Source organism: Ipomoea nil, unplaced genomic scaffold, assembly GCF_001879475.1.
Source record: "Ipomoea nil cultivar Tokyo-kokei standard unplaced genomic scaffold, Asagao_1.1 scaffold2387, whole genome shotgun sequence".
Taxonomy (NCBI): Eukaryota; Viridiplantae; Streptophyta; class Magnoliopsida; order Solanales; family Convolvulaceae; genus Ipomoea; species Ipomoea nil.
Window position 1 is genome coordinate 389931 of NW_017618815.1, and position 15247 is coordinate 405177.

Sequence of the window (15247 nt, forward strand, 5' to 3'; positions counted from 1 at the left end):
CACCCTTAAAGACACTCCAAAAATTGAATAGCAATTCAGCCAACCGCTTAACTCTATTCGGTGGGGCAGAAAAGTGCCCACACCAAATTACTGAGAGCCCAACGAAGATGCAATTTAATGATTTTAATCTATGTATCTACATAATGAATAAAATTAAGCTTATAATGGAAACTAAAAAATATTCATCTAATTATTTGATGAAATGAATTCTTCATATTATTTTGATTTTAATATTTTTTTTCAAAAAAAATTCCTACTATATTATCCATTATATTTTTTTTTTCTTAAATACACTCGCATTCCGTTAGTATAAACTTTAGTAACTGAATATTTCGTTAACTATTTATTATTCTTAACATACTCATTGATTTCTATAAGAAATTAAAGGTCTTAGCTTCAAACTCCATACCAATAAGAGTTGACATAATTGTTGAACATATACTACTGCCAAATATCAACACAGGCGCTTGCAAGATAAAGAGTTCATAGTACAACTAACATCTCAGTCATATACACAACAAGGCAAATTCATAGCTTCCTACACCATAATCTTATTGCATGACGACGCTGCTCTCTATGCTACCATTGGTAACGGTAACCCAATTGTACATGTTATACTATCAATTAAAAAAAAAAAAAAAAAAAAAAAAAAAAAAAAAAAAAAAAAAGAGGACACGTATTGAAGATGAAGATAATGACAATGTTAACCAAAAGAGTAGAATTAAGAAGACTTAGAGATATTCAAAGCAAAAGTAGAATTTATTTATATTATTTTAGACTAAGTATATTTAAACTAGCGTTTTTACAAACTTGTAAACATTTATTTTAATGATAATTATAATCAATCACTCATATATTATCTTGCATTCATATACTTTGAATTACCAATTTAAATAAACAAATTCAACAGTCAATTACCTAAATATCATCTCCTATATAATCTCATATTGATATACTTTGAAGTATTTATTTAAAAATAAATATTAGACATTATCTCATTCGCGCAAATGCGCAATGTGGGTGAAAGATTATATATACAGGGGCGGACCTACAGTGGGGGCAGGTGCCCCCACTCACCCCATCCCCACCCCATATATAACCCTTGTATGTATATGTGTATGTATATATAGTACACGATTTAGTATAAGTAATAGAAAACAACTATAGTTAATAAAATAGTAGTCAGCTCAGATGGTAGCTAGAGCTTACACTTTTGCCTAAGGAAGGGCAGGGGTTCAAATCTTTCTAATGACTTGAACGCGTAATTTGTAATGTGTTTTCGATTCGAACTATTGTATTTTACGCGTAATTTGTAATGTGTTTTCGATTCGAACTATTTTATCTAATTAATTATGTTTTATATTTTGTTTTAAATATTTTTTATTGTGATGTATTTTTAAGTTTTCATCTTTATTTATGGCTAGGTCTCTAAGTGTTTTTTTTTTTTTTTTTTTCAACATATCTCGTTAGTAAAATTCTCGCCCCCACTGGAGAAGATTTCTGGGTCCGCCACTATATATATACTTCCACTACTGGAAATTATGAAATTTCCGACCACCTGAAAGTGATCTTAAATCAAGTCGAAAGCCTTGTTCCGACCACTTTTGGTATCCGAAAAAACCTTTGTTGCTATTTCCGACCACTTTTTGGTATCAATTTGATTTAAGATCACTTTCAGGTGGTCGGAAATTCCTTAATTTCCAGTAGTGTTCTTCTTTTTTTTTTTTGAATGCTACTGGCTCTATTACATTGTAGTATCTGTTCATATACTTTCTCAACCTACTTGATATCACAACCTTCCAAATGAAAATCTAACCCGGATACCATTAGACCACATAGTCTTGGTATATATATATATACTTCTTTATATATATGTTTAATCAAATACAGGAACTGTTTTAAAAAAAAATACAGGAACTATTTATTGAACTAAATTGCTAATAAAACAATAACACGTCTCCTATCAGTTACAAAGTAAGTTTAAGGCAGCTATGTGTTACAGTGGCAGTCAAGGTTAAAGGAGCAGTTGTGGCGTTCTACATTTATTTAGACAGTTTTGTTTGCGCCCGCCCACATTCTGAAATAGGCGAGGTGACCTGCATGCATAACAGATGTCTCTTGTAGGCCGGATAGATCATAGAATATTCAAATTTTATTTTGAAAAATTATAGTATATGTCGGCTAATAACTCTAATAATAGTATAATCAATTCCAGAACTTTTAACAATTATATTTCTTCTAAAAGATCGAAATGGTAGCATGCATGTTAACTATTTTGTTTTATCAATTCCCACCTTTTTCATAGTGTGAATAATATAAGTTTCGACTCTAGAATTGTTCACAATTTTTGTACAAAAGACGAATAGAGAAGGTAAAATATAAGATGTGCTTCTACAAACTTCTAAATACTTGTATACCTAATTGATCTTGAACCATTTATTTGTTCATCTATTTTTTTATTAGCTAGTACTCACAACTACAATTATATGATTTATATCAATTTTTTCCTAATTTATATCTATTATTAAAGTGACGTAAAAGGTATGTACTAACATAATATAAAATTAATTTAACATGAACTTTGGCGAAATAATTAGTCCGACTAAATACATAGCATTCAAAGTTGAGCCTTAAAGATTACAAATAAGGAACCTTGAACTTATATTAAAAATAAAAAAAAAATTAGGATATGTTTTTTTTTCTTTTCTTTTTCATTTAATTTTTTTTGAGTGTCACTGGCTCTATTACATTGTAGTATTTGTTTTTTTTTTCATTTAATTAATCTTATTATTATTATTATTATTATTATTATTATTATTATTATTTAGAACAAGACTCAATATTTCAATTATGCTTTTGCATTATTGGAAATGATTTAGATCATTATGGTATTAATACTTTTTGTTTGTATTTCTATAATGGTACAATTGTACATCACATTACAAATATTGTATTATTATTTTTTATCGGATAAAATTGTTAATTTAACATCATTGTCAGACATGCGTGACATAACTACAAAATCAATGGGTTGCCTTCATCTGTCGGAGAGCTCTTCTCCGATGAATAATCCGGCGCGGCAAAATCAGTGTTAGAACAAACAAATTTTAACAATCTAACCTACCAAACATAGATCGGAGCTTAGGCGAACAACGGTGGTGCTAGGAAACAACCAATTAGTGAAAAACCTATCTAAATTTGTAGATATTAAAAAAAAAAAAAAAACAAAATTTGTAGGAACAAACAGTTACTGTCATTAATGGCCCAAGAGTCAACCGGTTGCCTTCATCTGTCGGAGAGCTCTTCTCCGATGAATAATCCAGCAACACCAGCCACTGCAAAATCAGTGTTAGAACAAATAAATTTTAACAATCTAACCTACCAAACATGGATCGAAGCTCAGACGAACAACAGTAATGCTATGAAAAAACCGTTTAGCGAAAAACCTATCTAAAATCACTGCAATTTCTATGAAAGGGAGTTAGAGAGATGTTGGAGAATGAAGGGTGAGAAGAAGTGAAGAACGTTCTAGAGAGAGACAGAGCAGCGTATTACGTAGTATACTCATTGTCAGCCCTTACTCCTTTTCTCCTTTAGTGGGATTAATTTTAAAATAAAATAAATTAGAATGTGTATATTGAAAAGTTTAAATAAATATATTTTAGATAAATTTAACAACTTCAAAATTGTATTGACTACTCAATAAAACTTTCTTATTTTGTATGGTTGTAATTATGGTTGATATTCATACATCTTATTTTGTATGGTTGTAATTATGGTTGATATTCATACATGTAATTAGAACCTTAATTATTCATGCTCGCGGGCAACTCAACTGGTCATAGAGGTATAATTGTATTATACTTTTTTAAATTGAGTGTCAAACTTTAATTACTTAGCCAGATTTACACAAATTAAACTTAATTACTAAAACAGTTATAAGTTGTTGTAAAAATTGAACAACGTAACTCCGGGCAGTAAATATATGTGCAGTCCATTATGGCGGTCATAATTCATCCAAAAATGCAGGTCAAATTAAACCACGACAAAGGATGAGTTATCTAGAAGTGTTAAGTTGTACGTCAATTGTAAGATTATGTTTCTTTGTATATTGTCAAATTATAAACAGTATGTTACCTTCAAGGGTAGATATGTTAAGAAAATACTTAGTGTACTCTCATTTTAAACTCTCAACTTGTATTTTTTCTCACATGTTTTAGATGTAGACATTTTTTTGTGAATTCACATGATGAAAATAACTAATTCTGATTTGTCACCTCAAAAAGTATAAATAAGGGAGCAGAATTTTAGGAGTCGTAATAGAACTCTGGCTGCTTCGTCAGACTGTCATTGTTGATAATGGTTAAAGGATTTTTTTTCTAGCTAGGCTCTGTATCTCCGAAGACTAAACTGCTCCATATATAATTGAACAACATCTTCATATTCGACCGATCACAATGGACTAAATTATTTCAAAATTGAACAGCCATCGAACCGCCTACGTCTCGGCTTTTGCCATGTTGCACAATCCTCACTCTTTAATTTATCCATTTAGAAAGCATTAGGTCCAAGAAATTTCTTATTATTATTATGGGAAACTGACTGAGTTATATACTTTACTTTTTATTCCCCTGAATTATTTAAGTGGCAGTTTTTCCCATTAAATGTTAAATAGACATATTTATCGTTAAAATAAATATTTCATTTATTTTTCTTCTCTAACAAATAATGACCACGATTCGGTTCAAACCGAACAGACACTATAGGAACGAAACTTAAATATTTCGATAACAATTTAGAATCGAAATCCGATATTTAGAGTTTATTAAATTCGCGAATCGAAATGCTCGGTTCATGTTTCGAACTAAAAAAAAAAAGTACATTTATTGTTGAATTTAGACTATTTTAAAAATAAAAAATAAAATTTTAAAATAAAGTTTGAACCAACCGTTTAAACTGGATCCGGAACCGTGAACCGGCAGTTCAAAATCAAAACCAAATCGCGATCATATATACTTATATGTGAGAATCAGAATAAATGTAAAAAAGAACATACACTATTTGTAAATATTATAATTCTAATTTTAAACTAGTGCTAGTAGTTGTTCCATTCGAACCGCAGGTTCACGGTTCAGGATCTAGTTTTTTCGATTCATGATTTTAATAAACTGAAATCTAAATATTGGGTTCTGGATTTGAATCATAATCGAAAACTTTCAATTTGATTGCAATAGTGTCCGGTTCAGTTCGAATCAAACCGTGGTCATCCCTACGTATAAGCAATAATTTGTTAGAAAAGAAAAATAAAGAAAATATTTACTTTAAAGGTAGAGATGTCAATTTAATATATCAGGGAGGAAAAATCGCCACTTTTAAAATTGAAGGAGGTAATATATTTACATGAATAATTAAGGAAGAAAATGTGCTATAAACATATAATAATTCATGGAAAAGTGTCATTCCCTATTATTGGTTATGTTAGATTACATTTCTCTAGTACATATGTCTGGGAAAGTGTACAATGTTTGTTTAATTTCTATGTAAATGCGCTCTAATAAAATGCGCATTTTGATTTCGAAAATCAATAAATTCAACTCAATCGTCAAGAATTTTACCTAACTAATTGACCAAATAAAATATATGAGGCACATTTTGGACAAAACTATAGCAAATTAGACTTAAATATAGTATAAAAATATGTACGACTATACACTTATTAGTTATTCACTATATACATATGAACGTACTTTCATGCATACAGTAATACGAATATGCAGGTAGTCTTCGAGCACCAAAGTGGTAATACTGATGATACATTAAACCATGCGTATAATTGCAAATTTTACTATTTAACCATCAAAATTTGTTTGGCATTATTATTTTATACGGAGTAATTAATTTGAGTGTGGGGTCATTATTAACCTTTTACTCATTCTTCCAAAAGGTTGAATCCCAACCCAACATTTGAAAGGATGTAAATCATGGTAATTCAACTGAACAAGAAACCACAGAAGCTATCCCTCACTGTTGTTGGTGAAATTCAATCCTTAGTCATTCTTCTAACCTTTCACCTCTATGACCAGTTGAACTGTCCATGCGCATATTAACCGTTTACTCATACTTTTATGGAGAATGGTTAGGCTTACGTACTCACCGAGAATTAGTGAAGTTCATCCATGTATATAGAAGAAAGCAGGCAAGGCTTATTCTTATAATATTTTTATCACTTTCAAAAATAAGTCTCATTTTTATATCATCATTTATAAATGTTTATTATTATCTTTACATCTTTACAATATTTATTTTTCACTTTCAAATGTGGTCACACTTATATTATAAATATAATAATAAAGTAATAATAAAATAATAAATATAAAATTTAAAAATAAATAAGGACAAAAGACTGCCATGCCTGATCTGATAGCCTTTTTCAAGCCACGTGGCTTACCAAAAAAGGAAAAAAAAAACACACATCAAATTGAAAGAGGCACAATTGTAGATAATAAGGATTATTGCTGCTTAAGAGCAATTTTATTACTGAGGTATTTGGGTGATTTTTTAGTTTTTGTCATAATTATGTAGGAGAGAAAGGGTAGACGGTCACACATTGCTTTGCTTTTTTCCGTTAGTAGATCCTATCAAAATTGAGTACGTTCTTGCGGAAGGAAAAACTATCTAAAAACTCATTTTTCATTGACGAAAAATCATTTCCAAAATTTTTCATCTGAACAAACCAAGCAAAAACCTAGAATTAGGGATGCTTTAAGTTAATTAAACACATAATATTATTGAAAATTCAGAGGTATAGTACGTACACATGCAACAAATGTAACGTTGAATTGTGTCATCTAGATATGTAACTTTCATTATCAGAGATTTCAAGCCGTATTCATTTTTTTCTATTGACGACTGCTGATCATCAGCCAATGAAGGAACGAAAAGTGTAATCAAGTACAAATTAGTATACCTAATCAATCCTTTGGTTCTGATATATATATATATATATATATATATATATATATATATATATATATATATATATATATATATATATATATATATAAGAGCGCTCATATGCGGCGGGGTCTTACGGTGCGGCGGTGCGGTCAAATTCCAGAATACACCAACAGTGTTAACAATATGCACCAACAGTGTAATAAAAACACACCCCAATGAAATGTAATAAAACATCACAAAATACACTACAGACTCAAAAAAATACACCATATAACTCACCACCCCCAATGGTGTATTTCCGAACAGTGTATGGTGTTTTTACTCACACCTAATGGTGTGTGTTTGGTGATGCAGGGCTCTGTTTACTCTGTTTTGTGTGGTGTATTTCTTAACGTTGATGGTGCATATTTGGTGAACTATTGGTGTTGCCGCACTGTAAGAAATAACCACACCGTAAGACACTGCCGCACCTGAACCCGCCTCTATATATATATATATATATATATAATGATATCTTGGCTGGCCTCAGCTCCATCGAGATTAACTACATACAAATTAACCATGGATTTCCCTCTACCAGCAAGCCTTATAGTAGCGGCGGCTTTTATACTTGTCACCTTCTTCTTCCTCTTCCGTAACAAAGAAGGTGTCCCCGAAGCAGGCTTGGCATGGCCTATAATCGGCCATTTCCACCTCTTGGGCGGCAATGATAGAATGCCCCACAAAGTGCTGGGCGACTTGGCAGACAAATACGGGCCTTTATTCCGAATGAGGCTCGGCGCACACCAAGTGCTGGTGGTGAGCGACTCGCACACCGCCAAACAATGCCTGCAGGGCCCCAACGACCGAGCACTCGCCGGACGCCCAAAGGCCATAGCTTCCGACCACATAGGCTACAACTACGCCGACTTCGGGCTAGCCCCACACGGTCAGTTCTGGCGCGACGTCCGCAAGGCGGTCATGCTCGAGCTGCTGTCCAACCGCCGGGTGGAGGCGCTCCGCCGCTTCCGGGAACTGGGAGCAAAAACATTCGTCCAAGACATCTACTCGAGTTGGGCCAATCAGAAGAACCAGTCCAACGTTGTTGAGGTGGATATGAAGGAGTTGTTTGGGAAACTAATCATAGACTCCATGTTACACCTGCTCTTCGGGCATCGGTACGAGGAAGTAGGGAGGTGGGTGACAGCCACGTTCAGGAGAACCTTTGAACTGCTGGGGATGTCTCTTGTGGGTGATTTCTTGCCCTGGTTAAGATGGTTGGACATTGGAGGATATGAGAAGGCCATTAAGGAGAACACTAAAGAGATGGACAGGGTAATGCAAGATTGGCTACAACAACATAAAAACAAAACTACTAATGAACAAGACCAACAAGACTTCATGGAGGCATTCCTTTCCCAAATTCATCGTAACAAAGATATTCTCAATGGTTTTGATTCTGACACGGTTGTCAAAGCCACTTGCACGGTATGCGCCAAATTATTCAGTGGGAGAATTGAAGCTAAGATTCTTCTTAAATAGATACTCTTGTTAAATATATTTTGATTATACATATTGCAGGCTTTATTGGCAGCAGGTACTGATACAACTTCAACAATGTTAACCTGGGGACTTTCTTTAATTTTAAATAATGATAATGTGTTGGAGAAAATTCAAGGTGAGCTAGACAACGTTGTCGGGAGAGAAAGGCACGTCAACGAGTCTGATCTTGGAAATTTGACTTATTTTCAAGCTGTCATCAAGGAAACATTTCGTTTATATCCTCCAGGCCCCCTCTTAATTCCACATGAAGCTATGGAAGATTGCATGATCAAGGGCTATCACGTCTCCAAGGGTACACGCGTATTGATAAATGTTTCAAAGATTCAACGGGATCCGAATTTTTGGGCAGATCCGGATGCTTTTAAACCCGAGAGATTTTTGATGGAGCACAAGGATATTGATCTGAGGGGCAATCATTTCGACCTAATCCCATTTGGTAGCGGAAGAAGAATTTGCCCTGGGATGTCTTTAGCACTACAAAGTGTGCAATTGGGCTTGGCTGCTGTCATTCATAGCTTTGATATAAAAAGATCTTCGGATGAACCAATTGACATGACAGAGGCTAATGGCTTGGCGGTTGGCAAGGCAACTCCACTCCAAGTTCTCCTTTCCCCACGCCTACCTTCTCATCTCTACATTTGACTTCTTCACCTGGCCTGTTCCTGGATGCAGTTTCAAGTTGTTTAAAATAATATTTATAGTTTATTTTATCAATTCGAACTATGTTATTTCATATAAGAGCATATATATAATAAAAATAATTAATAATATAGTAGTATGTAACTTTTGATGATGAATAAGATTGGAAATATGTATCCAAGAATTTCTTTTGTCGGACAAGTCTTAGAATAAGTTGGAATCTTTGATTGATTGAAATTACCTTACATGCATGGTGGCATAGCCAAATAATGATAGTCTTCCCTTATCACCACGTCCATGGATGAAGACAAATTAAATCTCATCCTAGCTCCACAAACGTACGTGGGAGGACAAGAATAAATTAAACCTCGTTCTCTACAGCCATGAGTGTCGAACTATCGAGGACCTCCCATCCTTGTCCACATCTGGGATGAGGAAGAAGGTTCTCATGTTCCACAACCATAGACCATTATATTTTGTCCACATCCTTCATAATTATGGATTCCTAGCTAGCCTCTACCACCATCATGGCTTGCTAAAGAATCCAAGAATCACTGGGAAATAAGTTGTCAACATAAATTTGTTACTCGTTGACAAAATGTGAAATTCCTTGACCCATGCATGGTAAATTTGTTACTTTGGATAGAGGATGATGCACTATATATTATAAGAAAAATTGAATTTACCTATAAAACATTCCTAAATAAACTAATATAATTCGTTGGTATTTAACTTACCAATAGGTTTATGTAGGTACATCAATAAAATCATTAGGTATTTGTTTCAAGTTATATAAGATAACTAAGATTATATACTGTTGGTTTTGTTAGGACCAGATCCACCATAAACCGCGCCGGGTATAGAAGTACATAACGAGGTAGGAAAGTACAAATTTAAGATCAATCATGCACCGCGCGTCCTTTTTTTAAATGAAAAGAAACGGTGTTTGTTTTCCGCCGTTTCGCACCCTTTCGCAAAAAGTAACATTGTTATTCAGTGTCATTTTGTATACACTGCAGTTTCAGTTCAACACAACTACAGTTTCATTTCGATATAACTATAGTTTCATTCGATATTTATAGACTCAAATATGTGAAAATGTTATTTAATTTTATTTTATATACAATAGTTTCATTATAACACAACTACATGATCATTTTGATATAATTACAGCTTCATTGTACAATATACACTCAAATATGTGAAATGTTATTCAGTTTCATTTTATATACACTGCAGTTTCATTTCACTATAACTACAGTATCATTTTGATATAACTGCAGTGTCGGTTTAGATATACTGTAGTGTCAGTTGATGTTTAATACACCAAACAAGCGGACTCCGTTAATTATAACGGCGGACCGTTTCTTTACTTAAAGAATCGGCGCCGTTTTTTACCGCGGTGCACATGCACCACGGTCTATGATATAACGACCATTACCTGAGGCGCTAGGCCCAAAGTGTGTGCGTACAAAGCCCGAGCCCAAATAATAAATAATATAAGTTGTAGCCCCAAATTGTGGGCTAGAAATAATAATGTAGGCACTGGAAATCAAACCCTAGTATATATATGAGCTAAATGTTGGACCTCAAGCCACTAGACCAGGGGGTTGAGTAAACCTAGGGATGATGTCTTAAGGAGGGAATAAGGATGTCTATTTGCATCATCAAAATCTATAAACAATTATTCCAAACATACACATTTAAGTTATTCCTAACACATTTGAGTTTTTTCGCACCCACTTTTGGTCTCACGAGTATTGTAGCACTAATAATGTTAATCCACGACTTTCAAAACTTGCATAATTGGTCCACGAGTATCAATTTTTTAACGCAAATGGTCCTTCTGGTGAAATCTCCGTCAATTTTTCACCGGAAAAATTATTTTCCCTTTATAGCAAGGGTATAATGGTTTTCATTTTGGGGTATAATTGTCTTTTTACCAGAAGGACTATTTGCGCTAAGAAATTGATACTCGTGGACCAATTAGGCAAGTTTTGAAAGTTATGGATCAATATTGTTAGTGCCACAATACTTGTGGGACCAGAAGTGCAAAAAATTCCAAGGGGAAAACGTGGTGATAAAAGGAAAAGAGCATTATACCCCTACTATAAAGGGAAAATAAATTTTCGAGGAAAAATTGACGGAGATTTCAACGGAAAAACTATTTGCGCTAATAAGAAATTGATACTCATGAACCAATCTTTGAAAGTTGTGGATCAACATTGTTAGTGCCACAATACTTGTGGGACCAAAAATACGAAAAACTCTTAACACATTTTATCTTGGGAAATTAATACTACAACGCTTCTAGTATTCTCAGGAGGTAGCAAATTAGTTTTAAGGAGAGTGTCAGTACTGGATTTGGATTTCCGTTTGAGATTATTTTCTCAGAAATTAAAAACTCATTTTGTTTATTATTATTTTTTTACTCTTATTCTAAATATGTACACATATCCTAATTAAGTTGATAAAGCAAACTTTTCATTCTAAAAGACTCAATTACTCGAATTTGTCCGTATGCGTCATGTCGGCCAAGATTTTGTGGGGAAGTCTATCATTGACGGTGAGTAGGTGGAATAGGAAAATCCATTGTTTGAACGAGCTTTTTTCTCAATGCTAGAGAAATGAAATGAATACAAATTATATAGTTTAGTTGTAAAAAGGATGGCTCCCAATCTAGAGGATAAATCAATCTACATATATATATGAATAAATGAATTAGCCATGAGTCAAGCCTTTTGCATGTCTTACGCATTAGAGAGTCTATAACCTATACAATTCAAACATTCATAAAAAAAAATTTGTATATATATTAGTGCAAACACACTTCTTTTTGGAATGTGGGACAAACGGCTCATTCAAAATCTTTCGAACTCCAATTTTCCCAACTTAAATGAGTACATTTTGAAAATCAATTTCTCATTAACTCATTTATTATCCCTTTTGAGTGCATTATATATCAAATTAAATCTCTCACTTAGGAGAACACGAAACCACCTTGACCCGACTCAAATCAGAAGTTTACACTCAAAAATATCTCTGAAAAGGATCATTTTACATACCAAAATAATAACGTAACTAATTTTCTAACAGTTGTTTGATGTTTAATTTTGTTCTTCGTTATTAATTATGTGCGGATCATATCTATAATCACCTATTAATGATAGAATCATCAAAGTTAATATCTTTTTATTGCCAATTTTTGTCCTGACAATAAAATGTATGTACAACACTCAACACCAAATTCTCATTAAATATATTTTATATGTTGAGAAAAGCTTCAAAGTTTCAATAGAGTTGAAGAAGAATTGGTGGAGGAAATTGTACGTAGTATTAGTAATAACTAGTAATTCACCCAGGCGATGCACGGAAAAAAATTATGTTATTATAAATATAAATAAAAAATAGAAAAACTAAAATATTTTAAATTATTTAATATAATAATATTTTTGAGCATCCATTCGTCAAGTATTTATTATTTTTATAGAATACAAAATTACAATTAAAATTAAATTTAAAATTATAATTATAATTTTCTATGATTAATATAATCTCTAATTATGTGCATATTCAAATAAACTTATAGAGAAAATTTACATAATTACATTGATTTATTCTTAATTGTATTTCATCTATATTATAATTTTCACAATACGAATAATAACTAAGATAATTACATTTGGAAAATAAATTTCAAATTTTGTATGTGTAAATTTAAACTCTAATTGAACACATTTTTTATATGATTATATAATATATAGCTATTTTATTTTTCAAAAGTATATTTTTTATATGATTATATAATATATAGCTATTTTATTTTTTAAATGTTGTGTTTTTTTTTTATTTTTTATAATAAAAGATGTTGTGGCATTAATTGTAACATTAATTATTTCCCAAACCATATAGCTTTATTATATAAAGGATATTTTAAAAGTGATGAAACTGAAATAAGTGTCAACTATCATGTTGTATGATGATATTTTAGTTATCATTCTAATTGGGTGATCATAGGTTCGAATTTCAATGGTGGGACATAGATTTTTTGGATTGAAAATTTTTGAGAAAATATAGAACGAATTGATACTACCTTGTAAAAAAATTACGTGTACTTTAAAAGAAATTGAAAAAAAAAAAAGAACATTTATAAAAATTTCCAAAAAGTATTCAAATAATGCGGTTGCACGACTACACGAGGGACGGCACCTATATTCAATATTATGTAGTTTGAAAAAAAAAAAAAGTATACTTGCACACATATAATGTGAATGCAAATTCTATCATATTTGAAGTTTATGTTATTTTTAGCTAAACGGAGGGATAGGTTAAAGTCACAACAAAAATAAAAAAAATAAATATAAATTATAATATTTAAAAGTTAGTAAATAGAATTAAATTATAAAAAAAAAAGTATAAAAAGAAATAAATTTACAAAGAGGAATTTAGTTGAGCTAGGGGAAGCTGATATCAGTGATATGGGCATGAAAAAAAAGATGTCTACTTTGTGACGAGTAGTTGGACGTTAGGCAAAGGAAACTCAAAACGATAAGCCGTCTATCTTGAAAATATTGATTTTGCAACCTACTCGTACGTAACTCATGTTGCACGCGATCTTGTATTTAAGTTAGTATGCAACATTATACTAACGTTAAAAATTATTACATGCTTTTAATTATGTATTATGTACAAATAATACCTATATCATGAAGATCCATGTTACATTTGATTCCTAGCTAGCGTAAGTGAGACTTGTTATACTATGGATTAGGGTTCACCTTGCAAAGTGTATCCTTATCCTAAATGATATATAAATTATGTATTTTTAGTATTAGAATTGTGAACTTCTAGAATATAAATTGTTTTTTCTAAGTTAAAACACATAACAACTGTCGGTGAAAGGTTCCCTTGCGGATGAATGCTTCTCGTGCGGATGTGCGGTGGATTAATGTGCGTGAGATTTGTACTCAATGTGAGTGAGTGTTGTGCTTAATGTGCCTGAGATTTGTACTTAATGTGCGCGAATGTGTAAAATGCAGCAGAAAATATTGATGTCAGCTTCTTCCCCATCCCCAGTAGCCATTGCCCCCTCCCTGATGATGATGATGCGGAGGCGGGCTTTGGTGGTTAAGAATTATGCATGGGAATAATACAACAAAAATCCACACTTAGCTGTTGTGCAAATTTTACTGTGCGTGCGTCATCTATATAAGCATTCAACTGCACTGAAGGTAGCTGATAATCCATAATCCATGGCCAAATTGAAGGAAGAAGTAACAAGAAGCTTGGGCGTTAATGTGCGTGAGTTTCTGTTCTGCTTCCTTCTGAGCTCGTAATTATGAAATACTCACGCATATTAAGCACAAATCTCACGCACATTAAACACAATACTCAGGCACATTAAGTACAAAACTCACGCATATTAACATGACGCACATTAAGTACAAGTCATGCACATTGAGTACAAATCTCACGCACATTAAGTATAAACCTCACGCACATTAATCCACCACATATCGGCACGGGAAGCCACAAATGCACCTGATCCCTAAGGAAATTTGTCAATACACGCAATACAGGGTCATCCTGCAGTATTTAAAAGAAACTTGTGGATAAAAAAAAAAAAAAAAGAAAAATCAATTAGATATATGTTAACACTGTGTGTTCGTAGTATATAAAACATGAATTTTAAAAGATAAACTATGAACATTTTGACCGTGATCTACAGAATAATTTACGTATAAGTGATCTATTGTCTTTCTTAATTTGAATAAGATAGCTCAGCTATATGAGCAACTCATATGTTGATTTATCACATTATAATTTTTCATCGCGTAGGATCTCAAAGTGACCAGAATTTAATGAGGATACACTATCATCTGGTTTCTCTAATCACTCAGAAAGATCTACATAAAACTATGGATACATATTCATAAAAATAATATTATATATTTATAAAAAATTGAAATTTATAAAAATAATATAACAAAATCTCGAAAAATGACACAAATTTATCAATATCACTTAAATATATTTATTAGTTAGATCGGTGGACCGTGGACGCCAGCCATGAGCTAAGCATTCTTTTCCCCCAAGAAGATAGGCGTGC

At 32.4% G+C, this 15247-nt stretch overlaps 1 protein-coding gene across 1 annotated transcript; it reads left to right on the forward strand.

Annotated features, from left to right (window-relative positions):
* The first annotated feature begins 7518 nt into the window (after positions 1-7518).
* On the forward strand, positions 7519-9141 carry LOC109152124 (cytochrome P450 CYP82D47-like). The gene is made up of 2 exons (XM_019299699.1): positions 7519-8424; positions 8518-9141. Exons 1-2 carry the CDS (start codon positions 7519-7521, stop codon positions 9139-9141), a joined length of 1530 nt encoding a protein of 509 aa, XP_019155244.1.
* Positions 9142-15247: the final 6106 nt, after the last annotated feature.

Bases quoted from the DNA above. Each gene is read 5' to 3' on its own strand.
- LOC109152124 (XM_019299699.1), top strand. From the start codon at position 7,519: ATGGATTTCCCTCTACCAGCAAGCCTTATAGTAGCGGCGGCTTTTATA. The intron at 8,425-8,517 runs GTATGCGCCAAA...TACATATTGCAG, and splicing joins TTGTCAAAGCCACTTGCACG to GCTTTATTGGCAGCAGGTAC.